Source organism: Myiozetetes cayanensis, unplaced genomic scaffold (assembly GCF_022539395.1).
Source record: "Myiozetetes cayanensis isolate MyiCay16 unplaced genomic scaffold, myiCay2020 scf1, whole genome shotgun sequence".
Classification (NCBI taxonomy): Eukaryota; Metazoa; Chordata; class Aves; order Passeriformes; family Tyrannidae; genus Myiozetetes; species Myiozetetes cayanensis.
Window position 1 is genome coordinate 51764752 of NW_026086604.1, and position 25485 is coordinate 51790236.

General features: G+C 40.7%; 2 protein-coding genes across 8 annotated transcripts in view; one reads left to right on the plus strand and one right to left on the minus strand.

Moving 5' to 3' along the window:
- Positions 1-25181, plus strand: part of GNAL (G protein subunit alpha L) — a 193655-nt gene extending 168474 nt beyond the window's left edge. For both annotated transcript variants that reach the window (XM_050326172.1, XM_050326183.1), the window contains exons 6-12: positions 8400-8454; positions 11182-11255; positions 12074-12132; positions 12384-12504; positions 13787-13917; positions 15955-16022; positions 19970-25181. In XM_050326172.1, the coding sequence (XP_050182129.1) occupies positions 8400-8454; positions 11182-11255; positions 12074-12132; positions 12384-12504; positions 13787-13917; positions 15955-16022; positions 19970-20116 (655 nt within the window). In that variant the 3' untranslated portion in view covers positions 20117-25181. The remainder of the gene's footprint in view (positions 1-8399; positions 8455-11181; positions 11256-12073; positions 12133-12383; positions 12505-13786; positions 13918-15954; positions 16023-19969) is intronic.
- The window catches only part of MPPE1 (metallophosphoesterase 1), a 34642-nt gene continuing 30821 nt past the window's right edge, over positions 21665-25485 (minus strand). For all 6 annotated transcript variants that reach the window (XM_050326254.1, XM_050326237.1, XM_050326219.1 and 3 more), the window contains 2 exons: positions 25169-25309; positions 21665-23732 (listed from right to left, as the gene is read on the minus strand). In XM_050326254.1, the coding sequence (XP_050182211.1) occupies positions 23550-23732; positions 25169-25309 (324 nt within the window). In that variant the 3' untranslated portion in view covers positions 21665-23549. The remainder of the gene's footprint in view (positions 23733-25168; positions 25310-25485) is intronic.

Genomic DNA, 25485 nt, shown 5'->3' on the forward strand with positions numbered 1-25485 from the left:
AGTCTGTGTTTTGTTACCTTTGCTTCTCCTGTTTGGGGATTTTTTTGCCTTCTCTTTTATCAGCCTCCTATAGAAAACTCCAGTCAAACTGGTTTTTGCTTTCTGGCAATCACCATAACAGACTTATTATTCCAAGCCACTTCCACCATAGTAAGTGATGTTTAATTTCCAATAACCAGTGCTGTTTCTAACCTGGATTTGGCATTCTTCAGGGCTCACAGCACTTGGTGGGTTTGTGTACAGTAAGAGAATATCTACAGTGCAACCATATTTGAAAACAAAACGATCGACCAGAATGTGTAAGTTGCACTGAAATAATTTTTCCATTATGACAGCAAGATAAACTTTTAAGCAACAGAGGAAGCTCTGTTGGCAACATCTAGTGAAAATACATTTTGTTAACTTTTGACATCTCCTGGCACCCCTGTGGTAGTAGATGGTGCTTGTAAACCTGATGCATTTTATGGCTTTGAGTATTATCAAGGCTTTTTCTCATAGTCTGAACATCTCTTTCATAAAACGTAGAAGTCCAGGTTCTTTTTGAAGAATTCACCAGAAGAGGTGGAGGTGAGGTCTTCTATGCACTTTCGTTAGTGGGATGTAAAACCAAAGGTTTGATCTATCATTCTGTGTAAAAGCACATTCTCCAAGTCCTGATGGGATGGCTGCATTCTGTCTCATCTAATGTTTTAGGTATTCTCAGCTTCCCTTCCAACACCGGTTTGTGTAGTTGCTGGAAGATGTTAAACAGTTGTTTTCTTTCAGACAGTGGATAAAAGGATCCTAATCTTCCATACATCAGCTCACAAAGCAGTCAGGATCCAGATCTCTCTGGATACTGCAATATGAGCTTTCTGTTTTCAGGTTATCTTTTGGTCGTCTTTCCAAAATTGCACTTATAATTGCAGAATGTGCTCTGTGTAGCTTTTACATTGCAGAACTCAAATCTGTGTCTGTATAAACAGTCCAGGGGTGTATCAATATGCATATAATGACTGTCTGCCTAGGACTGTACTCTTAGAAGGAAGAAGAAAGTATACTGAATTCAGTGGATTCAAGCTGGTGTAAATGTGGTCAGAAGGAGGGTCTGCATGTGCCAGTCTAGGACTCAGATGTGATCAGTGCTTCATTCTTAGTCTGTTTTGCAGCAGCTCCACCACTTGCACCTCTGGGAATAAAATGTCTGATCACACGCAATAGAAAAATAATGTCCTTTTTAAAACAAGTAGATAAATTACCTTTCTTCTTCCTTCTCTCTTCGCCTGTCTTCTTCCCTCTTCTCTGAGATCCCATGTGGCAGAAGTTGCAGATGATGAGTCTCATATCTGCTGGAGACTGTTAACCTTTTTGTATGAGTTACAGTTTTCCAGATCTAAGTCTTAGTCAGTGTTTATGTTAAGAAGAGGGTTAATGATGATCCCCATAGGCCTCTCACTCGGAAAGCAAAAACATCTGCTAAGCCAAAAAGTGGTTAGTTTGCTAAATTTAGAAGGAAGAAATGCATTTCCCAAAATTCACACTGCTTCTTAACGAATTTAGGGAACTAGTGGGGGCAAGCAGCTATGGAAGTCATACTGTTTATTCATTTTTTAGTTTAGTTTGTGTATTTTCAATTAAAAATGAGATTGCTATTATTAAACAGAAAGGGGGGTTTACTCATATATCTGAAACATTTAATGCAGTTGAACTTTTTGTGCATTTGTTTAAGTTAATAGCTGGACACATGCCAAAGCTTGTGAAGCTTAGAGATGTTCTGCAGTACATACTGAGTACATACTTAGTGGTGGGGAAAGTAAGGTTAAAATGGATGTCTGCTAGGAAACTCCCTTAACCGAACCCACAGGCCAGGGAAACTACGGATTTTAGCCGTCTTTCTTTATCCTCGCCAAATGTGCTCCTGACTGCCGCCAGCAGTCTGGCTCCTTGTGGGAGAGGGTGGCCTGATGAATGGTATACGAGCCTTTGGTTGCACATCGTCATCTGTCTTTGCTTTTAATGTCTTGGTCAAAGTTGTCATATGTAAATAGGGTTTAAACTGGAGTTTCCCGCTTCATGCGATTAGTGGGGCGCATGTTTTTGGTGATACCAGTAAAGCATCTCACTGTGGCTGCGCTCTTGATGGCTTCATGGTGGCTGGGGCCACAGCTGGCAGCAGCTGTGGCAGGGGGTAACAAAAAAGGACAGGTTATACACTTCCCTGTCGAGATGCTCATGCCATTAGCAGGTGGTACAGACACTGGGACAACAAAGTACCGTTGCTGGAGTGTCTAGGAGAAATCACCATCGGTGGCCCAACACCTTTCCCAGTCTTGTTGCCTCTCTCCCTGTGAAGCAAAGCTCAGCAGCTGGTACTGCTGTGGGGAAACACGTGGCTTTGCCAAAGGTTGTACAGGCCAGGATGCACAGTCCTGGCTGTGTGTTGCCTTAAGCTGCAGCATCTGCCCTCACCAGAGCAGAGGACTGGCCAGAGGCTTTGCACCACAGATCCTCCAACTTCCCTGTGTGGCTAACAAGCCGAGCCGCGGGTTTCAGGCATGACTGTACTTTGCTCTCCCCTCTTGGTCTCCTGTTTAACCTTTTCGTCTCCTGGCACAACAGGACACAACAGCTGTGAGTTGTGGGTGGGCGATGGTGCGTTTCTGTGGATAAATCCCACCCTTTTTTTTGGTCATCCCCACGGAACCGTTTGCCAGCTCCGGGCAGCGTAGCGTGAGGTCTGCTGGGAGGCTGCCAAGCCGTGGGGCAGTAAGGGAGTGAAAACTGGGGGAAAAAAAGGAAAAAAAATAATATATATATATATAAGCAAGGGAAATTCAGGAGATCATTGTTAAATTCAGGAGATCATTGTTAAATTCACCGGTATTTGAGCAAAAGCCTCACGGCGAGACCCCAGCAGAGGGTGACGCTCTGGAGAAGGTGCCGGGCTGGGCAGGGCGGGAGCGGGAACGGGAACGGGAACGGGAGCAGGAGCGGGAGCCGAGCTGGGAAGAGGGCTCCCCCTCCCGGCAGTCACCTCCCGCTCCCTCCCGTGTCACCGCGCCTGAAGGGACCGAGGAGTGGGGTCGCGGTGCTTGAGAAACAGAGCCTTCTTAGCGCCGGGAGCACACGGGGAACTTGGCAGCTGCCAAAACCTGGTGACAGGCGCAGCACCGATCCATGTGTTCCCAAACCTTCCAAAGGCAGCACCCGGTTCCAGAAGCATCATTAGTGTTTGTGTGCTTGTTGTGGATATTTTCTTCCGTAACAGCTTATGCGACAACTGGTTCTTCAAAACTGTGGCATAGCACCCGTAAGCCAGGGTGAATCCAAAACAGGCCTGGTTCTCCATTTTCGCTCTCACCTGCTGTGCCTTCATACCCCTGATGGTTCCTGGTGGGAAGCAACTGCAGAGTGGTGTGGAGGGAGAAAATGGGAACACTCCTCTATCACATGGAAGCTGTATTTAAAATAGAGTAATGATTTCAATTTGGCAGGAAAATCCCTACCCGCTAAGTTTTGCCAAGTCTTCTGAGGAATTTCTGCTGGTATTTTCAGCAAATGACTTGGGAAAATGAATCCTTTAGGGGTTAGAATATTACTGGGGGCTTTTTTTCATTATGTCTTTCTTTATGTTTTATATTGCCAAGAAATATATCAAAATCATGTGAGTTTGCTTGGAGCCTAAGGTATTCTTGAAACCAGAAATCCGTAGTTTCCTATTTCCAATGTTGCAGGAAGGATTAACTGGATTATAATTCCTTAGCCGATTAAAAAATAAATAAAAAGGTATTTTATGGGGAAAAAAGAGGGGGAGAATGTTCAAATATTGGTGTTGTCCCTGAGAACTGCAGTAGAAACTATTAAAAAAGGGGGGGTTTTTTGCATTTCAGCTCTCTAGAGACTTGGGGTAGGTGTTTTCCTTGTGAAGTGTCTGCCTCACCTGTGACTTCCTGCAATCCAGGGAGAGTGGAATTAAAAGTCTTAGTCCTGGATGGTTTCATGTGTGTATGTGTGTGTGTATATAGGGTTTGAACCTGGCTGAGGAGTTTGCAAAGCTCTTAATGGTCCATCCGAATTGTAAAGGTTTGCAGACCCCAGCAACTTACTCAAAGATAATTTTGAGATTCTTCATTCTGAGAACTTAAAACCTTAAAGGTTTGCCACCTTCCCTTTTTCTCTTAAAGAAGCAAGCATTTTGACAGGGGTTCAATTTCTTGTTTTTCATGGCAACTTTTTGATACAAGGCCGTTGAAATGTTGGGGTGAGAGCATTAAAGATGGTTGGAGTAGACAAAAATTTATTAAAATGCCTAGTTTGTTGCATTGATCTGTGGTTTAGCACTTCATCTTTCCAATTCTGTGGATGTCAAAATACATTTACAAATATAGCATGGGTTTTCTGTCTGTCATATTATTCTCAAGACACAATTTTTCTTTTAATTGTCATTTTGTTTGTGGGGTCAGAATATCTGTACAGAGCTGTGTAGTGATTTATTCAGTGAGGAAAGGATTTTCATGTATTATTACCTCCTCTTTATTTGTGCATTTATGAATCCTTTTTTTTTTTTCAGAAATTCTTATATAGCTGCTACTGCTGCTCAAATTGCCATGGTTTTTAAAGAGAATAATACGTATTGATAGTTCCCACATGCACTGGCAGGCACATCTAAAACCTGTACTTTTGTGTTCACAGCTTGCATAATGTAAAATTTAGAGATTGCTTGTCAAACTAAGTGTCAGCTGAGTTTCCTAGGAAACTCACAGAAGATATTTATAAAACTTCAGATCAACTTAATAATAGATATAATAATGTCAGTAGCTCATGATTTTTTTAACTTTATTGGTCCTTTTAATTTGTTGGCAAACCAAACCACTGCATTTCCAAACAGAATGGTGGAGACCTTCCTTCCAGTACCTCACCTAATTTATTTATTTTTTAAAAAGGTAGTTTCTGCTGTTCCATGCAAGGAAATGTAAAACACTCTACTGTAAAACTAAGAAGAACCTAAATGTTACACTAATTATCAGACTGAATTGTTTATAAGTAAAACCACAATTGTGAAGTAGAAATATAAATATTGCATAATATGCTATGTTTTTATTCGCCGTTGGGTTGAATGCATGAGTTTGAAGTTTATTGCACATGCATGCAAAACAGTCACTGCAGAATTAACATGTATCCTGAGTATGGGTTCCTATAGAAGCTGCATAAATAGAAGACCTGTCAGGATTGTAAAAAGGCATAATTCTGTGAAAATAATTATATCCCTGAGCTGGAAAAAAAAAAAAGTATCTAAAAAGGGACGATAAGTGATACTTGGTGTCCATTTTTGTTCATTCTTCTGCTGTTGTGTTTCCCTCACACTGATTCTTTGAGCGGAGGCATGAGCACTGCCACAACTGGGAGATATCTTTGTACTTAAAGCTCTCTGAATTGAAATTTTAATCATGTAAATCCAAAATTTGTCAATGTGTAAATACATATGTATGTATAAAAGAATGTATATTTTGCCAGAACGTAACTATTCAAAACATTTAGGATTAGTAGAAATTAAAATTCTTTGGAAAGCAATTTAGAAAAGTGATTCCAGTTTTACCATTTTAATACAGTAATGAGAATGAAGTTAGTGTATTTAGAAATGAGGCAGTACTGACTCCTTATCTCACCTGGAATCCATTACTTGTACCTACCATGTACATTTGCCTGTCAGAACTACTTTTTGATGCTGTGCTAATTAGCCAAGTAAGGAGTTCATATGAAGGGTATTTAAGAACTGATTTTCTTTTGAAAAGGTAAGACTTCAGCTGTCTTTGTTTCAGCGTTACAAATCTCAGTGCACGCTTAATGTAGTTGCAAAACAAATCTTAGGAAGCCTGTCCCTCACACACTGAAAAGGTTAGTTTTCTGTAAAGCTACAAAATTTATCCAAATCCTAATAGTAGCTGCATGTTGATTGATTGGATGCTAGTGATATCATTCCAGCTTGATACAGTTAGCAGATAAAACCTTGTAAGTCACTGAATTTTTTTAAATATAGATTACATGTGGACAGCAACCCTATAAGTATAAAACGTTACAGCTGCTATGCCAAATGACATTTTTATTACCTGCAATGTGGCCGTTTATGGTATTTGAAACTGATCCTTTTACTGGGAGGAAATTGATGATTTCTAAGTGAAAGATAACTTTAGCTGATAGGTAAGACATCTAATTAGGACACTTACGTCTTTCCCAAACCTGCCATGTATTGTCTGTAATGTGACTCTGCATTACTCCTCACTTCTCTGTTCCTTACCGTAATTCACCTGTTTGGAACATACAAGTGCTAACAACCAATAACCTTCCTGAAATACTTGTTGTATAGGTGAGAGAGGTGTGAGTTAGCACTAAATATCATTTTGGTTAAATTATGCCAACATGCTCCTGGTATTGTGGAGACAAGATGTATTGTCTCTGATTTATACCTCTCCCTCTGCTTCTGCAAGAAAAACACCAGTTCATGCTGCTTTGCAGGGCTTGTGATGGAGTTGTATTTGTGCACTAACACTCACTTCAGTCCACTCTCTTTACTAGATCCCTGTGTCAGCCATAGTCAATACTTTGAAATGGACTTAGAAGTATAGATACACTAAGGAAAATTACTCTGTGTTTAGGAAGTTTCAGCTTGAAGGCATTTTTCTTTGTGCTTTTTTGCCTTCCTTTTTTCATGTCCTGTGCTGCAAGCATGAGATGAGAGTTCTGTTAATGATAGGTGCACCAGTAAAAAATGCATCGCTCTGCTCTGGTGTCTGCATTGGCTGTGGGGATAACTGAAGTTAAACTGTGCTTAATCAGTATTCTCAAGGTGATGAAAATCATCTGACCAAAAGGTTCAGTCTGAATGCAACTTCTTTCCCATGGTGACTGTAGTTGACTATAAAGATGTACTTTTATATCCTTATATTAAATTCATGGGGCTTTTAGCAGGGGAGGAGGTTTTGTGAAAAGATGTTTTTTCTTTAGAGTTCCTTCCATATAGTTTTGTTCTGAGGCACCCATTGTGTTGCATTAAAGAGAGATTTTTTTTATTTATTTTTTTTAACACTGTGCTTAGCCACCACACCTTGATCATCTGGAAAGAAAAGCTGGATATTCTAACTGTAGATGCTGCATTTTGTTTCCCTGCTATAACAATGGAGGTTTGAAAAGGAAAAGTAGGAAAAGTAAATATATGTGCAGTGTATTTTCTTTTCCTTTCAGTTCATATTCGTGGGAAAGTGCTATGAGAATTACAAACAGGCTTTTAGGGGGGTATTTTTTCAACTGGTCAGTGTGTGTGACCCCTGTGTTAATAGTGAGTCACATTTTAAGTCAAGAGTTCACTGGGGTTTTCTTTCTTTCCCACCACAATTAAGTGTGGCTTGTGTTCCACGTGTACACTCAAGTAAAGTTGAGGAAAACCTGCCTTTTGATAAAGAAATCTTGATGGTATTGTAGTGGGATGCGTCAGCCGGTGGGATATTCATTGCCAAATACCAAATAACAGTGCAGATATTCAAGAAAGCTTCTAAGTGATACAGGGAAGTCTAAGTCTGAGGAGAATGAGCCAGCTGGACTCACATGAGATCTAAGAAATGGGTGGAAGTGAGAGAAGAGAACCTACCTGTTTTAGCAATAAGTATAAAATCATGCTTTTATATCCTTAAATGCTGCCATTCTAACATGTGTTAGGAAAGAATTAAAGCTTGAAAAAAATCTTGTAATTAATTATAGAATGTAGTTCCCCCCTTTTGCTCTGGTTCTCTTTTCTCTTGCCCTTCCCAGCAGTTGTAAGTTTTTCTTCCACTTTATGCATCTCACTGAGTTTTTGTGACATAAAGAGTCAGACTCATTAACATCCACTTCCTATCAGTTTTGCTCTCCACTTTGTGCTTTAGTTGTTGCTTGGAGGGCAGCATGTCAGTCCAAACCTATTTGTATATGCTAACAAGCATTTTTGCTAACATTACTGAGACCATAATTAACATAACATTATACTTGATTAGCATTATGCTAAATAAAGGCACCCCTTCATTGCATTTTCTATTTTAAACCCCAAAAACTCATTTAACAACCATATGATTTTATAGCATATGGTTAGTTGTAGTATTTTTTAGTGGACCTCACAAAATTATAACATTTTAACTGCATTTTGGACCGCATGTGGGTACTACATAATGGTAAGTATAAAAGTGCTGTAGTGAAACAAAGTCTGAGTAAAATGTTTATTTGGCTTATAAAATGTAGCCTAAAGGAATATAAAGGAAAACATCAAGGCTCATAACTTTACCATTCATGTTGTGTTTTACTTCACAGTGGGAGTCTAAACTAGAAAAGGTAGTGAAAAGCCTTCTACTAGACAGTATTTTACATATCTAAATGCATGTTTGTTTTTCTTCTAGCTTTTTAGAAAGAATTGACAGCGTCAGCATGGATGACTACACACCCACAGATCAGGTTAGTATAACTAATGGGGTAGGGTCTGAACCAAGGCTCTCATTCATCTGGATGCTCTGTGTAATTTATTTTAGTCCCAGCTGCAGCTGAAATAGGCCATACGGCAGAATATCAAAATATGGTCTAGCAGTTTAAGTAATGGATATTAAAGAAGAAGAGGCTTTCTGGTGGTGCAAGCTTGTCTTTTACTGTTGTTATATGTAGGTCGGTGATTCCTGTAGTACATCTGTTATTTCTTCTTGCTTCCCATTCTGTGTCCTGCAAACAAATTGAATGGAAGAGAGAACAGAAAGTATAAATGTAAAAAAGCCTACTGTTTTCTTCACAAGCCTTTGCTACACAGCAGTGCTTTATTTCAGTGGTGGAGGTGATCCCGGGGGGAGACTTCCCATGTCCATCAGAAGGGTCCATCAGAGGCAGAAGCTTGCAGTGGATCTAGTGTACAAATTCAGGGGAGAGCAGCAGTGGCAGCAGCAAATCTTGTGAACTTCTCTGCGGGCATGCAGATTTCTTCTTTCCTGCCTGTGCCCATCTCCTGTGGGCAGTATAGTTTCTATATTTAAGCCTTATTTGCAGGACAAGACATGTTTTTTCCCAGATGCTGTGATACATCTTGATAGAGTGCTCTAATGACAAACACATTCACATTAAGGCCGAAGTGGTGCAGCCTTGAAGTAAGAAAGGGTTTCACTATGTTGCACGTCTTCGGCTGCTTTCCCTGAGCTCTGGCTGTGTGATTTCCTTGGGCAGGATGTCTCTTCGGCAAACATTCCTTTAGTTTTCAGTGCTGCTATCCCACTGTCATCTAGCAGTCTCAGCCAAGATTGTGGGCCACGTCATAAACTGCAAATACAGGTGGCAGAAGACAATCCCTGCACTGGATAATTCACTCTAACCATACAAGGTGTATAACACATGGATGCCCTTAAAAGAAGTACAACTGCCAAATCTCACTGTGCAATCAGGGACTGAAATTCAGAGAAAGGAAGCAACTTGACAGAGATCACCTGAGGAAGTATGTGGAGCAGAGCCTGTTCCTGGTAGACCTGGTTTAGGTCTATCACCACAAACATGTCCAATTACCCTGACTGTATTCTGAAACAGAAGTCAGTAAAAACTAGTATATGTTGTATTATAAGGTGAAACTTGTATTGTCAACCCAGTACAGGATCAATTATTAAAGCCCTCAAGACATTTTCAGACCAAAGCAGTAGCACTGGGATTTGCTCCATGTAGAACCTCATGGTTTTAACATTGATATCACTCAGCTGGAGAGAGAAGTCAGTGAAGCAAAGCCTGATTTTGGCTTTCATGATTTATGTTAGTGTTGGCCTGTTTATTCCTGGGAGGTCTTTCTCTACCTGAAGCGGTCATTCATCATCTAGGAATTCTTTCAAATAATTTCCTTTGGGAAGAAATGCCCTGTGTCTCCAAAGATCAGAAGAGACCATTGTTATTTGGCAGGCAGAAAACTTTTGCTCGAAAGGGGGGATTTTCTTTTGCTTTTGTTTTCATCCCATTATGCTGTATCAGTTGTCTTGCTGAATTAACTGGTAAAAGTCACTAATTTCCTCTTTTCCCTTACTTTCTGTAACTTTTTTTGCACCATCCAAAATAACAACTGAGTCCAAGAACAAATACATGTCAGCAAGTGACAGAAAAGGACAGTAACATATAAAATAACTAAAAGAATTAATTAAGTGGCCTTCAGCTGAGTCCATGTGGCTGTCAAAGCAGCCAAGGTTTGCCAGCTGCCAGAGTACTTCAAGCACTAGATGGCAGGGTAGGGGAAAAAGGCAAGCTGTGCTCATACTCTGCACCACTGGCTGCCTCCTTCCATCCCTGCTTTCACAGCTGCTGCATGGCAAGGAGAGCTAAACTGGACCAAGCAGCCCTTCCCTTGCCCCAGGTAGGGGAGTGCTCTGCAGGCAGGCAGCCATGGCCGCTCAGGGGGGTTCATCCCCATCAGGCAGCTGGCAGCTTTTTCCAGCCTCCAGTTTTGTTTTGCACTGACTCCCCAAGTGGCAGTGCTGGATAGTCAAGGTTCAAAGTGCTGCTGGTGATGACGGTGGCACATGGAGAGCTAGTTGCCTGAGGTATGCATCATAAATTGGTTTTGCCTGCTTCCTTTGAGAATCGAGGAAATTGCTATCTTTTAATTATTAAAAGAAAGTTAGTTAAGTTGTAAAGTATTGCTAGTTTGAAAAATAAGAAAGAAATGCCACATTTCTGTACAACCTAAATTCTGTTCCCTTGTGCTCTGTAATAGAGCTTTAATTACTCAGTCACAGCTATTATTTCGATAGGATTCCTGTCTCATTCAATACAAAAGGGGGCAGAGTTAAGGTTGCCTGGGCAACTGTAAATCTGGAGTTTTCTAACATTTGAATACTTGACTTTACACCATGAAGTTTTATGTAACTTCAGAATTCATTATCTGCATCTCATACTAAGTTGTATGGCCATCAAGAACAGGTTTCAGTGGGCAGTAAGGAGAACATATATCGGATCTCCTGCTTTCTGAGTGTGCACAAACCAAATGTAATCATGTTTGTGTTTATCCACTATGTCATTATGGAAAAATGCAGATTTACCAAAAAGTCTGATTGAACCTTAATTAAATGAAACATTTAAGACTTTTCATGGAGAGTAATATTCCAAGCTTTTAAAAACAAAATTAAGATAGAAAAAAGCCTTACTAATCAGCTTCTGTGTTCTCCTTTCCAGGACCTATTAAGATGCAGAGTGTTGACATCAGGAATTTTTGAAACAAGATTTCAAGTAGATAAAGTAAATTTCCAGTAAGTCTATTGATAATAATTTATGAATATCATACTAATTTTTAACAACTTTGTTCAGGTGTCTGTGCTCATGTACTCTTGGTATAGTAGGCTTAGGGTGGGAATGGATGGGTTTTATTTGGTTGGTTTGGTTTTTAGCTCTCTTTCCATAGGTCCTGGTAAAATTACCTCCTACTTTGCAAAAAGAGCTGATATTAGTTATGTGTATTAGCAATGCTTTATTTTGGGGTTGCGTGTGGCTGCTTTTACAAACTGGTTCATTGGTGTAGCATTGTAAACTCATACCTTTTGTGATAAGAGCTCACAGTGGGGAATTCTGCCTTCCTCCAGAGGGCTACAAGCTCTGTGTTTGCTGAATTTTTACACTGTGTCTCTGTAAAACATCCACACTCAGGTTGCCTTCACTCATCAGTTCTTCCCCAGAAAGGTGGCACTGATAGGGCAGAGCTGCCCCCATATCCTCCTCCTTACAGAGATGCTCTCTCCCCATTACCCTTCAAAATACCCTGAAACCTGCCCTTGTTTACAGTACCTAGGTCCAGTCTTACATGCCCTACTCACTTCTGTGCCAACACTTGCCCTTGAAGAGTATATTTCTCATTTTATGGGTTCAGTAGTCTTTTCCTGGCAGAGCAGGGCAGGTGGAGCTGTGCAGCTGTCTCTAACATGCAGCACAGCATCAGCAGATCTCTCTCCTCTTCAGGCAATATTTTACTGCCTCTGTCCTTGGGGCTGTCAGATTTTTAGCTAAACCCTCATGCTTTGTGTGGTTTTCCTAGTGCACATAAATGATATAACATCCTATGGCTTTTTAACAGCATGTTTGATGTAGGTGGCCAGAGAGATGAGAGAAGAAAATGGATCCAATGCTTTAATGGTAAGTAAAAATATTTCATGTTTTTATTTTGGACTTACTCTCTGAGGTGTGAGCAGCTTATTATTGGTATTCACACACAGTATCTCACTAGTACAGGAGTCCAGTGTTACAGATATTTTCTTCTGGTATTTTTGGCAGATTGGGGAGTAGTGGCAGTGTTACCCCGAGGAGTATTTGCTGGGATAACAGAGATGTTCTCTTCTCTCTCCTTTTTTCTTTCTTTCTTTCTTTCTTTCATGTGCTCTGCACAGATGTCACAGCTATCATCTTTGTTGTGGCTTGCAGCAGCTACAACATGGTAATAAGGGAAGACAATAACACAAATAGACTACGGGAATCCCTGGACCTTTTCAAAAGTATCTGGAATAACAGGTAAAACAAACCTCATTTCCCACCCACCCTCCCCAATTTAACTACAGTTCAAAACTCCTTGCAAAACAGGACTCCCCTTACTGTATGCTCAGATTGTTTACTGAGAAAATATCCCGGTTGGGCCAGGTCGCAGTGTGCCCCTGTGGTGCACACCCTTCCCTGGCAGGGGCCATGGCACAGCAAGGGTGCACGTGACATTTCGCCACTCCTGCCAAAATGGTGTGGTGTGTGGGGACAGCTTGGAAGGGGCGAGCCCTCCAGGCTGGCTGCTTATGAGGGAATCAGGGGAGACCCCTCCCTGGCGTCACTGTGCTGCTTGGCCGAGACTGAGAGATCCTCAGATTAACATTTGATCTCCTCCTCAAACACAGCAGTGGGAGCTGTTGGTGTTGCATTCGATTCCCTCCCAGGCTGCTGCTGCGCTCGATCCCCGCGTGGGCAGCCGCTCTCGTAAGGCTCGTCTCTGAGAGCGCATGGTATTTCTGCCTTGTGGGATGGTATTTCAGGTCTAATCTAACTGTAACTGCCATTAAGTTGCCATTCTGTCACAGTGCACGTAAATCATAGATACCTAACCAAATAGCAATCCAGATAATTCCCTGATAGGGAATAAGTAAAAACAGTACACAGAATAAGGTGAGGAAGTTTCCAGCACATACCTGTGAGGATGCTCTGCACTGAGGAGTGATTGAAGATGGAATGAGGAAGAATGTTAACTGCAAGTCCCAAAGGCACGTCAATACAGTGATGGATTAATTGGGGAAGAAAAGAGAGATTATATTCTTTTCATTCATCAGGTGTCATACAGGCCACCCTAAAAGATGGAACATCTGTGTGGATGAACGATAGTTTGGACAGAGAAGTCTGAGGAAAGGCAGCTTTCCAGCCTTTTTTTTTTTTTTTTTTTGCTTCATCAAAACCAAACAAAAGCAGACGGTTATGTCTGTTTGTGGACTGTAGTGCTTTTAGAAAATGTCATCATTTTCCCAACTCTAGATCCGAAGGATGATTTAGAAAAAAATTTGAAAAACTGCTCCCTTCAGCAAAACTCCCACTGCAGTTTTTATAAATGTATTTACTGATCCTAGAAATGTAGCACCAGCACAGGTGCAACTGGATCGAAACAATCATTTAGGTCATCTTTTTTTGTTGTTGAAGCATGTTCCACACTACTTCACTCTCTGTCCACACAGGGATAGCCAGTAAATTTTCTATTGACATGGTATGTTTTCCTTGATTAACATATCAGAGATAACACAAACATTTGGTTTGTTCTTGACAGGTGGTTACGGACCATTTCTATCATTTTGTTCTTGAATAAACAGGACATGCTGGCTGAAAAAGTCTTGGCAGGGAAATCAAAAATTGAAGATTACTTTCCTGAATACGCGCATTATACTGTACCTGAGGATGGTAAGATTTCTCCCCGTGCTGGGATTGGACCTGCTGGCATGGCCCAGCCCACAGTTCCTCTCTCTCTATCTCTGTCTGTCTTTTTCACACACACGAATTTACCAGCACACACTGTCCCTTAACATGAACTGTTCATCAGGCAAGGGGCGTGCCGGCAGAGTAGCTCAGACATACCCCAGGGTGGGCAGGGTCTGAAGGGGTTCTGGCTGCTGTGGGAGGAATATGGGGGGCTGTTTCCAGAGCGCCTGCCTCTCCCTCTTTGGGAGCAACCAGCAGTCCCAGGAAGGCAAAGCTGCCATGCGTGTCTCTCCCCTGGCCAGGTGCTTCTGGCTGGGCCTCCTCCAGTGCTGAACTTTGTTAGGGATTCATTAGACTTACTTTGCAGGCATTCTTCATCCTCCAACACTGTAAATTTCAGTCTTTGAAATACTGACAGGAAGCCCAGCAGATTGGCAAGGGAACTTCAATGCAGGAAATCCATATCAATAAATAGAAAGAGAGCTGTGACAATGGAGCAATGAACGTGGGTTCGTTTCTTATCATTTCTAGAAGTACAGTGATTCCTGCACTGCAATAATATATTGCATAAGTAAACTCTGGTATTATGCCAGTTTTGTACCAGCCAGAGGGTTTCCCAAACATCTTAGATCTGTGTCTAGCAAAAGTGGTCAAATTTGCACTTTCTGACCACTAGCATCTGCCTTACCTGAGTGATGACCTTGGTGTGATGATTGCAGCCACCTGTCACAAAAGGCTTTTGTTCTACACCAACCACCAGCAACAGCCTGGGTTATAGAAGTGAAGATGCTAATAAGCTGTTTTCAGCTTTCATTCAGGTCTGGAACTTCAGGAGCATGATTCTGAATTTGAGGTGCAGAGGGTAAATAAACTGTCCTAAATCTGAGTTAACCTGGCACCAGTTTTGCAATGCTAAGGGCTTTTGGAGGAAATCTATCTCCATCATCCAAATTTCCCTCTCTCAAACACACATCACATAAACAGAGTTTGAGTGAATTTTCAGCACTTTTTTATACTAAACCAGTTGTCAGAATAAAGTAGCTTTTGGTGTTTCTGAGAGGGATTTCACAGTGGATATCTAGAGTGATCCAGAATATTCACATATGAAGCAGTTGTCTATTTTTAACCCATAGTTGTTCATTTATTCTCTAATTTCAGCTGTCATGGGCATGCAGCAGAGAATTCCAAAATACTGTTGATTGTGCTGCTGCTCTTATTTTTACCTGTAGTGCTGTAAATATAAAATATGTTTCTGTGTTCTGATAAATTCTGACCTTTACCATATTATGTTTGTAAGCATCTGATTTGGTGTCTTAGTTGAGGAGGGATCAGACTGACAGGAAATGAATAGGTTACTTCTTCAGCATATTGTTTTTTACACTTACAGTAAATATAGTTGTTGCATGGCCCGGATAGCGATGACTTCCTCTGCCAACAAACAGTACTGACCAACGAGTCCCCTGCTCAACAAGAATTTAGTCTAAGGCCACTTGATGGGCAGTGTATCTAAAGTATTCTGCTGATTAGGGGCCTGAAAATAAGATACATATATATCAAAAGATCTTTTGATGCTATCATTTTTTCCAAATGTAATCTTGGACCAACCATTTTTAAACCTGAAATCCTGCCTGCAGAAGCTTTTTTCAGGAGACGCTATTCTGCTGCAGAAACTGAACAGCTCAGCTGCTTTTTTTGATAAAAGCTAAACCCTAACTCCCACTTGTTTTATATCTATATGAACAAACTTGTGGATGTGAGTAAGCCTTTTTGTGATGTGACCAATGACATTGTTGCAACAATTTCAGCAATTTTCAGGTTCCTAAAATATGTTGTATGCATAGTCAGGTTTTTACTGTACCCTTCCATTTTAGAATTACCTACTGGGAATCTTCTGTAGATATTTAACATTTCAATTTCTGTACTGAAGGGCTACTTCCTCCTTATTAACCCCTTTGTTACAAGAAGTAGATGATTGTTTGCTTTTCATGTTTCTGATATCATTTGTTTTTAATTGAACAGCAACACCAGATGCAGGAGAAGACCCCAAAGTCACAAGAGCCAAGTTCTTCATCCGAGATGAGTTTTTAGTGAGTAATTTTCATCTTACGTGTGATTCTATCATAGGAAATACTGACAGATGGCATAGTTTATTTAGGAAAAACTGATGGGGTTTTGCAGAAAGCTAGAAGGAGAGGGCAACGTCTGGCAATTTCCTAATTCTTTTCAGCTGCCCATCTTGCAGAACCTTCCTCAGTGCTTGCACATTTTTATGCCCATTTTATATAAAGTCACCTGCCACGCAAAGTGTCACACAGCAAGTAAGTGCTAGTGCTCAGAATGGTCATGTGCGGTACATGTGTAAACAAATAGGCTTTTTTGGTTTTATCCTGCATTCCTCCAAGGACTTTGGCAGTGTTCAGCTGGCAAGAGAGATTGAAAAAAAAAAAAAAGTAGATTTTATGATTTTATTCTTAATTAAGATTTCTGGTGTGTACCAGTTAGGAAGTTTGCCTCACCCTATGACTAGTGTCGTGGCCGTACTTGAAGAATCATAAGAAAATTTCCTTGTCTAGTCACATTTACTCTTGCAATTAAAGTTTCTTCTGAAGCTGGAGCTGAAGAGGTGTTGTCTACATTTTGAAGATTAAAGCAGTTATCAGGCACACAATCACAGCCCAGCTCTGCTATCAGAAACAGAGAGTTCAATCCATCATCACTTCTGACCTCAACTCATACTGAGTTGCTCCCACAGTGCAGAGCAGTAACAGAGACCAGAACCAAAGCTCATCCATCATGCCCTACTGGAAGAAACTATATGAGTGTGTTTGAGATAACAAATTGATTCATTAAAATTAAGCATTTTAAAGTTATTACATATTTACCAGTATTGTTAGGATTTAGAGCTGTTGACGCACCAAGAAAGAAAGAAGCGATTAACTGTGTTCACACTTTGGGGATTTCCATTCACTGCATTAGGCTCACGGATTCTGAGGAAAAATGTCAGATTGCACTGTGTTAACGTAAGAGTTACCAAAAAACCCTCACTTCAGGCCAGATCTCTCTTGTGGTAATGCTGAAATACTGTGAAGCAGGTGGCGGAATACAATTTGGAAAGGAGATGGCTCTAAGAGTTAGGAATCATGGGGAAACTGGGGTGAAACTCCCCACCTTTGTCTATTTTCATTATTTAAAAAAACACATCAAAGGCGAGATCCTTACCTGCCATGACTCACTGGTGTTACAGAAGGAGGCTGCCTATGAAGTGGGGAGAGGAGGGGACCTAGGCATTGCAATCGCATAAAAAACCACCACGGGTGCTGGGGGCAGGGAAAGCATTTGGGCTTGGGGGTCTCCACTTGCCAGGCAGTCCCTGGGGCTCAGGCATGGGGCCAAAACAGCTTCTCCCCCATTTGTCTGCACCTGCCCTGGGCTTGGCAGAGAGCATCTCCTCCATAACGTGTGTCTCTCTCCTGGGTTTGGGCTTGGTTTCTCAGCATGACGGAGCAGAGGGATGTAGTCATCCGAACAGTTGCTTTGTACTCTTGGACTGTTTGAACTGGAAGTTGTGCTGTCAACCCCTCCCACAGAGCAGGCTGTGTGTGCCCCAAGTAACGGGGGAGAGTGAGGGGGAAGAAGGCCAAGCAGAAACGGTGACTTCCAGTTCCATGGGGTCAGGCAAGAAAGACTGAGGTTTCAGAGGGAGTTACAAAAGGGTCAGAGGAAATAACCTCAAGGTACAGACTGGGGAAGGGTCTGATGATTCGAAGAAATTTGGGTTTATTATGCTTTATTGTGATTCTTGTCATGGTAGCAGGTCTGCATAAGCCATGGATACGTGTGAAAAGCACCACCATGGTGCTGCACCCCTTAAAACTCTGCCTGGCTGTAGGCAGTGATACTGGCAAATTTAAAGTGTGTAACTATTGCTACAGGGTAGTGTATGATTATTAGAAACGAAAAATACGCCAGCTCCTGATTTCAGGGTTGGTGTTGGGGCCTGTGGCCCCTGGGGGCTTGGGGAACAAAGATGGGCACCGTCGGATTTCAGTCAGGAGAGCAGCGTGTGAGGGCTGGCTGGACACATGGCCAGCTCAGGGCTCATGCACTTCAGGACTGGGCTGGTGAGCATGTCTTCAAGTCCTGGAAATGTATCTTGTAGGAAATTCTCCATCCTTTAGCTCAGGCACATTGTTTCTCCTCCCAGACTTTTCATGAACGCAATTGTGCACTCCTTGTTGAGGCTACTCCTCAGCCCCATTTCGGTGCTTTGTACACAGGGCTCTCCAGCTGCTGATGTTTTATATGAATACATCCCCAGTTTGCAGGCAACCCCCCGTCAAAACAGTGACATGGCTACTCCAGTTCATGGTTGTTTTTCAAAAATTTGAATCTGGGAGGTGAAGGAGCTGCTGTTCAGACACACAGACCAGGCTTCCTCGAAACATGCATATGGCTCCTTGCTGGAAATGGCCATCCTGACCCCTGCAGTGTAGGGATGCTGGTATTAAATACTCCCACTTGGAAGGTGAATGTACTTTCATTGCTGTCTCCCAAGGTTTGTTTTTTTTCACCCTCTGAACTGGTGCTAAGTAACCCATTACTATTCAAAACGAGTTTTGAGTAGGGGTTAAAATATTGCATTTGTCTTAAAACGAGAGAACTACAGAGCTGTCAGGTGACAAAAATAGACAAACCCCTAATATTTTGAAAATACGTCCTTTGGTATGCTGTTTATGTAAGCAGGTGTCACCAGAACATCATGGGCATTTTATTGCCATAGACATTAGTGAAATCGGTGCATGATAAACACAAGCAAATACTTATCAGTATTTTTCATGAGAGTAAGCCTTGAACTAGGTATTGAATAGTAAAAAGGAAATAATTTATAGAAAATGTATGGAACACGCCTGTGTAGTCAGTTTGAATGTATAATATTACCTAAGTTACCTGCAAAAATCTGCAATTTTTTGTTGACCTAATTATGTAAATCATGACTTCTAAATGTCTGTAGTATTACATATCTGTAGCTGCATGTATTTAAAAGGTCAATCCTACCTGTAAAATAAATCACTGTGTTAAAAGTATATAATGTAGCCAGGGTAAGATAAAACATTGTCTTTTCTTGTTTAGCCAGTGTAATTTTGTAGTAGAATTTAGAAAATATTTATAAAAATTACTATCCTAAGAACTGACATTCTGCTTACATAACATTCCATCTATATTCTGCAAGATAATGATCTAGAATGGATTTATATTTATCAGTCCTATAGTAATACAGAACAAAAATAAGATTTTTTTTCTTTAATATTTTTTATGATCCTGGGGAATTTTAATGAGATAACCATGGGGAAAGTGATGCTGGACAATAAGTTAGATCCTAAAAAGTTGTGTAGTAGCCTTGAGAAAATGTAATTCTGCATGGTCTGAGGCTTACTGGATTTGTACATGCTTCATTACTCTGTGGGAACCCAGCCACTCTGGTAATAATTCCACCAGGTTCCGGCCTCCATGGTGGATTAATAGGTGCTCTAAGTGAAGGTAACTTCAAGAAGCAGAAGCCATAGGATGCTGTTCTCTGCCACTGCTGCCTTAACAGCTTCTCAGTTTTGTGTTGCTGATTTAAAACAAGAGTTCAAAAATTTGCCACATGATGGCACCAGGAAAGAAGAGAAAATAATTCCTGGGACAGCTGCACGGCAGACTGCACAGCTGTCAGCTGCACAGATGTAGCTGCACAGTGATGTGCAAATGGTAATAGCTTGTGCAACTGATGATGGCATGATGATGGTTCCTACAGAGTACAAGTATACTGACCCTGTAAGTATGTAACTCCATAACTTAATCTTCATTTCAAATTTGTCATTCATATTGGACCAGATCACAGCCTTTCCTTCTTTTTATTTACCTTCTTTAGTGATCTATACACAGAATTTCCCAGGGTCCTTGGTTCTCTGTAAGTCTGTAGACTGCTGAGATATGAAACTTCTCGTGGCACGGCACCTGACTCTTGGGTTTTGCCTCACTTTTTCCACAGAGGATAAGTACAGCGAGCGGAGATGGCCGGCATTATTGCTACCCACACTTTACATGTGCAGTGGACACAGAAAATATCCGCAGAGTGTTCAACGACTGTCGAGACATCATTCAAAGGATGCATCTCCGCCAGTACGAACTCTTGTGAGGGGGATCACCGTGGAACCTGTGGTTTTAAATTCTTTGCTCCTTACTCTTTCTCTTGATACTACCCCACACAGGGTGGAAGAATATACTATAGAAATGTCAGTCTCTTCACTTTGTTTACTTTAATTATTTAACCTTAAAGCTGATTTGAAGCAAGTTTGGGTTATTTTTCCTTCATGCTTTTTGGGACTATTTTTGTGCTTTATTTTGACATGCCACTTCTTCGTCATTCCACTAAGCCCCTCGGCTACCTCTGTTCCCTTAGGTTTTGTTTTTTTTAAACTGAACGTGACCTGCTAAATTTTTTCCAGCAGGTTAACCTCAGTTCAAACTGGTATGTCAGCTGGATGACACTAAAGTCATACCTATCCCTCTGTGTGGGTTTCCTTTTGAACATGACATTGAAGAGTACTTGATGGTTGAAAAAAAAAGATTAATGCACTTTGTATCAGGTTATTAAATACTGTTGAGGAAGTAGACACACAATGTAGCAGCACCACAATATTTATTACTCTGTCACAGTTTTTAGCATTTCTGAGTTGCAGGTCAACTGATAAAGTGACCTCCTCTTTTAAGCCGTTACTGGCACAGGAAGTAGAGTAGATAATGAGAGGAACAGTGAAGACAAAGCAATTTTTCTGGGGTTTTGGAGCTAAGTGTCTCTGCACACCTCAGGCATTTGAATTACAGCTACTTTTCAGCCTGTTGCATCTAGGCAGAAAATTTACCACCCTCACTTATGTTATTTGTGCTGTCCACAAATGATCCTTTTAGTTCCGATCATTCTTGGACAACAGTCCTCTCCCTATATATATTTTTTTTTGTTTTATTGCTGGTTTATTATATTGTACAGACTGTAAAATGTAATATTATTTTGTACAACTTTATTGAAGAAAAATACTTGTAGAAGATCTTTGTGCCTTGATTATGGCTGTACCTGTAAAATGAGCTAAGATGTAAGTATGTTTTTGATTGCGCTGTACAGCTTGATGTCAACCTTACCTGCAGCAGTGACTGGAGGTAAGAACTTTATCTGTAGAGTTTAGGGGTTTTTTTCTGGTTTATATAAAAATGCTCTTTAGTATAAAAATTATAAATTATGCAAATTAACCACTTACCTTTCCAAGTAAGGTATTACAGTCACCGGATGTTGCAGCAAACATGCCTTTCTCTTTTGAAGTCTCAGCTTTAAAACATTGGAATTCATTCAAGTGTCCAAATTGCAACCTGGTGTTGTTTTAATGGGAACCAAGGATTTAGTTTTCTTTTTCTTGTTTTTTTCTTTTTTTTTTTTTTGTCCTTTATATTTAGAAAATATGTTTGGTAATTCTTTGGTCATTCATAGAACTTCACAATTGCACAGACCGATTGTGAATGTGTAAAGCACCATTATATAGAGCTCTTCAATCTTTGTACCAACAGCGGCTTTCATTGTGCAAGTAAATAGCAAGAAAGAAGATAAGAAAAAAAAAAAAAAGGTGTATAAACCCTTGTGTCTGGCCTAAGAGAATTACAAGATGACATTTTTATTTCTCTTTTAATAAAGAGACACATTAGAAAATTGTTTTATTTTAAATATTGTAGAATCAAAATGTGTGAATATTTCTCAAACTTGAATAATTTATGCAAATGACATTCTCAAAACAAGTTGTGGTACAGTACAATATATAAAAAGCAAGAATTGCTGTAGCAATAAGGCATGTCCTTTTTAGTAACTATAACACTGCTTTATATTTTATACATAGGTGTTTTATGTCTGTGACTATATACTTTTCCTGTGTCCAAGATAACCTGTACAAATGTCTAAAATTACAGTTGCAATAACAGAAACCTAGAGAAGTGTTAGACTACATTACTTTTAAGAGTGTTTTACCACACTTTGGACCATTTTCCCCACTCCATTTTAAATTTAGGGAGAGATTAAGAGCTAACACAGTCCCCACACTGGCATAAAAATTAGTAGGTTTTATTAACTTTTTACTGTAAGTATCATTATTAGTTATAAACCCCAATCAGACCTCTTTTTAAATTCAGACTACAGACCAGTTGAGAACTTGTTTCTAGTTGAATATAAGACAGTCTCATTTTAGATATTATAATATGACCATTTCCTCTTCCCAGAAATGCGTTATGTTCAATTTAGTTATATTTCCCAAAAAGTGAAAGGCTGGGTGGAAAAAGCTAATAGTAAACGAAATTCCCAAAATTCTCTCACTTCTTTCCCATGCCAAAGAAAGTAATAGAGTGAATAACAAAAGATAAGTCTTTTTTTAAAACTATCCTCAGCCCTGGAGTTCAGGTTACAGCTCCCAGCCTCTGCAGGAACATCAGCAGGAAAACTGGTTCTGGTGTGAAATAGTCCCTCTGTTTCTTCCAGGGCGGGTGGGGAGCAGCAGTAGGTTTGTCCACCTTCCTTCACACAGTGAAGACACTGAGCTCAGATTTTATCTTCTCCATGCTGCCCCCCCGGGCTGGGGCCTGTGGCACAGCTGGTGGCCTCGGCCTCTCGTGCAGTTCCAAATGTGACATTTACAACAAAGTTGACAGGACTTGGTGCCCTGCAGGAATCTAAAATAACGCGCACTCCTATCCCTATCTGTCCGCAGACTGAGGGCTGAGGCATAGGATAATGTTACTGCAGCTGTATTTGACCTCCCTTCTCACAGGAGATCGGCAACTGGAGGGCCCCTCACCACACAGATCTCTGGGATGCAATAGGGCCCTCTTTTTTTAAGCTGATCATAGCACATCTCTTTGAAAATAGCAGCTTGAGGTGTCACCCTAATTTTTTTTAAGCAGGTTTTAAGTGTGTATCAGCAAACTGGATCCACGAGCTTCTTCCCCTTTGTTGTCTGGTAGACGATAACTGCAAATTACAGTCAGCTAACAATTTACTGTGTCAGGAACCAGAAGATCTCTTGTCCCAAACCACAGTCCCCTTACATATGACACCCTAAAAAGGTTATGGAAATCCGCATCTCTCAGTGCTGATGCGTCTAGTTTCTGCCTGACCCTAGAACTCAAGCGTGACATTAGAAGGGCCATGCAGCAATAAAACAGAGAAACGTTTCCAGTTTGCAGGATTCAGCCTCCACCAGGGTAAGACACTAGTGCAGACAAGTGATGAGGCTATAGGATTTACATAATGTACAGTTACACTTTTAATATACATATTTGATACAAAAATTATAGCAGGAAAAGGACTCATTTGATTGTCGAATACAGTATTTTTGTACAGCATGAAACGTTCATTTCAGTTGATTATTTATCCTGTAGTAGTCATATCAGCTGTATAGGACTTCTATGGTATGTGTAAATGCAACCTGCCTTCAGACTAGCAATCAAATTAGGTCATTTGCTGGCATGAATATAGTCTGATGTTTGACTGTTCTCAGCTTTGGTATTTCAGTGACTGAATGCAGATGTCTGGCTCTTCATACTGCTTTATGCTTACTGATTAAACGCTGAGCAAAATAAAACGGTGGAGTGAGAAGCTGAACATGAGCTAGTATCAGGATCACAAACAGAGCACCTGCTGCACAGTATATAGTAAAGACTCTGCTCTCATATGGAAGGAAGCATTTTTGGAGGGAGAAGTCAGTTGGTGTTATGCTGCCCTGAAAAAGAAATGCAGACTGTCACTTTGCTGTGTTACAGTGGGTTCTGAATCAGGAGTAAAACACCACGGCTGTCAGACCTCCAATTTCTAAATCCTATGTTGGGTGGCAGGGGTTGGGGCCAGTTTCCTAGTACCAGTGCCTTCTCCAGGGGGCTGAAGAGTCCGTACCTTGCGGTGCTGGGCACTAACTGGAATATTCACCAGGCCAACACTAGCCCAGAGGCCAATCCTCCCATCTATCGTAAATAGAGACCTGGGCTCCTCATCTGATTTGCCCTCAAGAGAAGCCTAACTTTAGCTGCTGTAAATCCACCTGGAAGGAGCCTTTCCAAGCTAAAGTTAGGTTTTGTGAATGTGCCCCTTCCTCCTCCCGAACCCTTCTCCTACCCAGTACATGCTGCGAAAAAAAAAACCACGTTGGCTAATCCAAATTATGAACGTGAACTTCAGCAACAAAGAACTTCGTTGGGTTTTGGCTTGACTTTGCAGTTCAAATTAAAGTTTACAATGGACCGAGGCTGAGGAGTTAAAACAGTAGTGAAGATGATGCAACTTTAATTAGCCAACCTCTCGTTTTGCAGTGAAGATGCACTGTCTGGCATGTGCAGAGAATGTGTGTAGTTTGAAGGCAGCTACTCTCAGGAATATGGAATAAACAGAACTACTTTCAACAACAAATATTAACAGTTGCATAAAATGAATTTAGAAGTTTGGGGTTATCTGTGTATTAAGCAGCCTAAACTCAACACTGGTAAAAAAATACATGAAGGATTCCCCCCCCTAAGTCACAGACTACTCTGTAAACAGATTGTAGGTTTTGCTTCTTACTCCAAGTTTTTAGGAGTTCTGTTTTGTTTTTGAACTGGGGAACTAATTGATTTACCTCTAAGGATATACTGAGCACTGGAACCGCCTGCACAAGCATAACCAACACACTGTATAAAATGTGAATTGGCAATGAGGAGGCAGATTGTGGGCACGTCACAAACGCTGTCACTGCGTGAAGCGGTTAATGCACAAGTCTGAAAACCATCATCACCCTGCAAAAGAGTCTGAGGTGGATACAGTCTTGTTTTCACAGTTGGTAAATCAACCAAGTCAAACTAGTCCTTCTACTGTTCAGTGCACAATACTGATTTTTACAAGTCAGTAGTTTACAATGCACCCTCTTTATAAGAAAATGTTAGATGCTTGTACCCAGATACTAATTAGGTCTTCAACAGCATTGCTTTGTACCACACAGAACATGTGGCTCCCACAGATGTACTTTATAAAGTGGATGCAGTGTACTGAGTGGGTTGGGTGGGTAGGCAATTTTTTTTATTATTTTTTTCGTTTTTACAGGTAGAATCAGTTTTAAAATATAGCTGACTGCCATGTTGATTTATTTATGAAAGTTATCTGACAAAAATAAAAAAAAAAATTAAAACTTACCATGATGAAACTAGGATTGTTTCTATTCCTCCAGCTGAATGACGGGACGCTGATTTCTGGAATTTTCCCTGCATGCAGCACTTCACAAGCACTGTGTGTGTGCCCACTGAGAATCAAACGGGGATGAAACCACCATATCAGCTAGAACACAAAATGATAAAGCACAAAACTTAAATCACAGCTAAAAAAAAATTTAACTTACAAATTTCTTTTTTTTTTAATTCAAACAGAGTGAATTTATGGCAATTCTAATATGGTTACGAAGTGTTTTATGTAAAGTTACGTTTTCCAGTAAGAATGTGTTGGTATTGCAATAT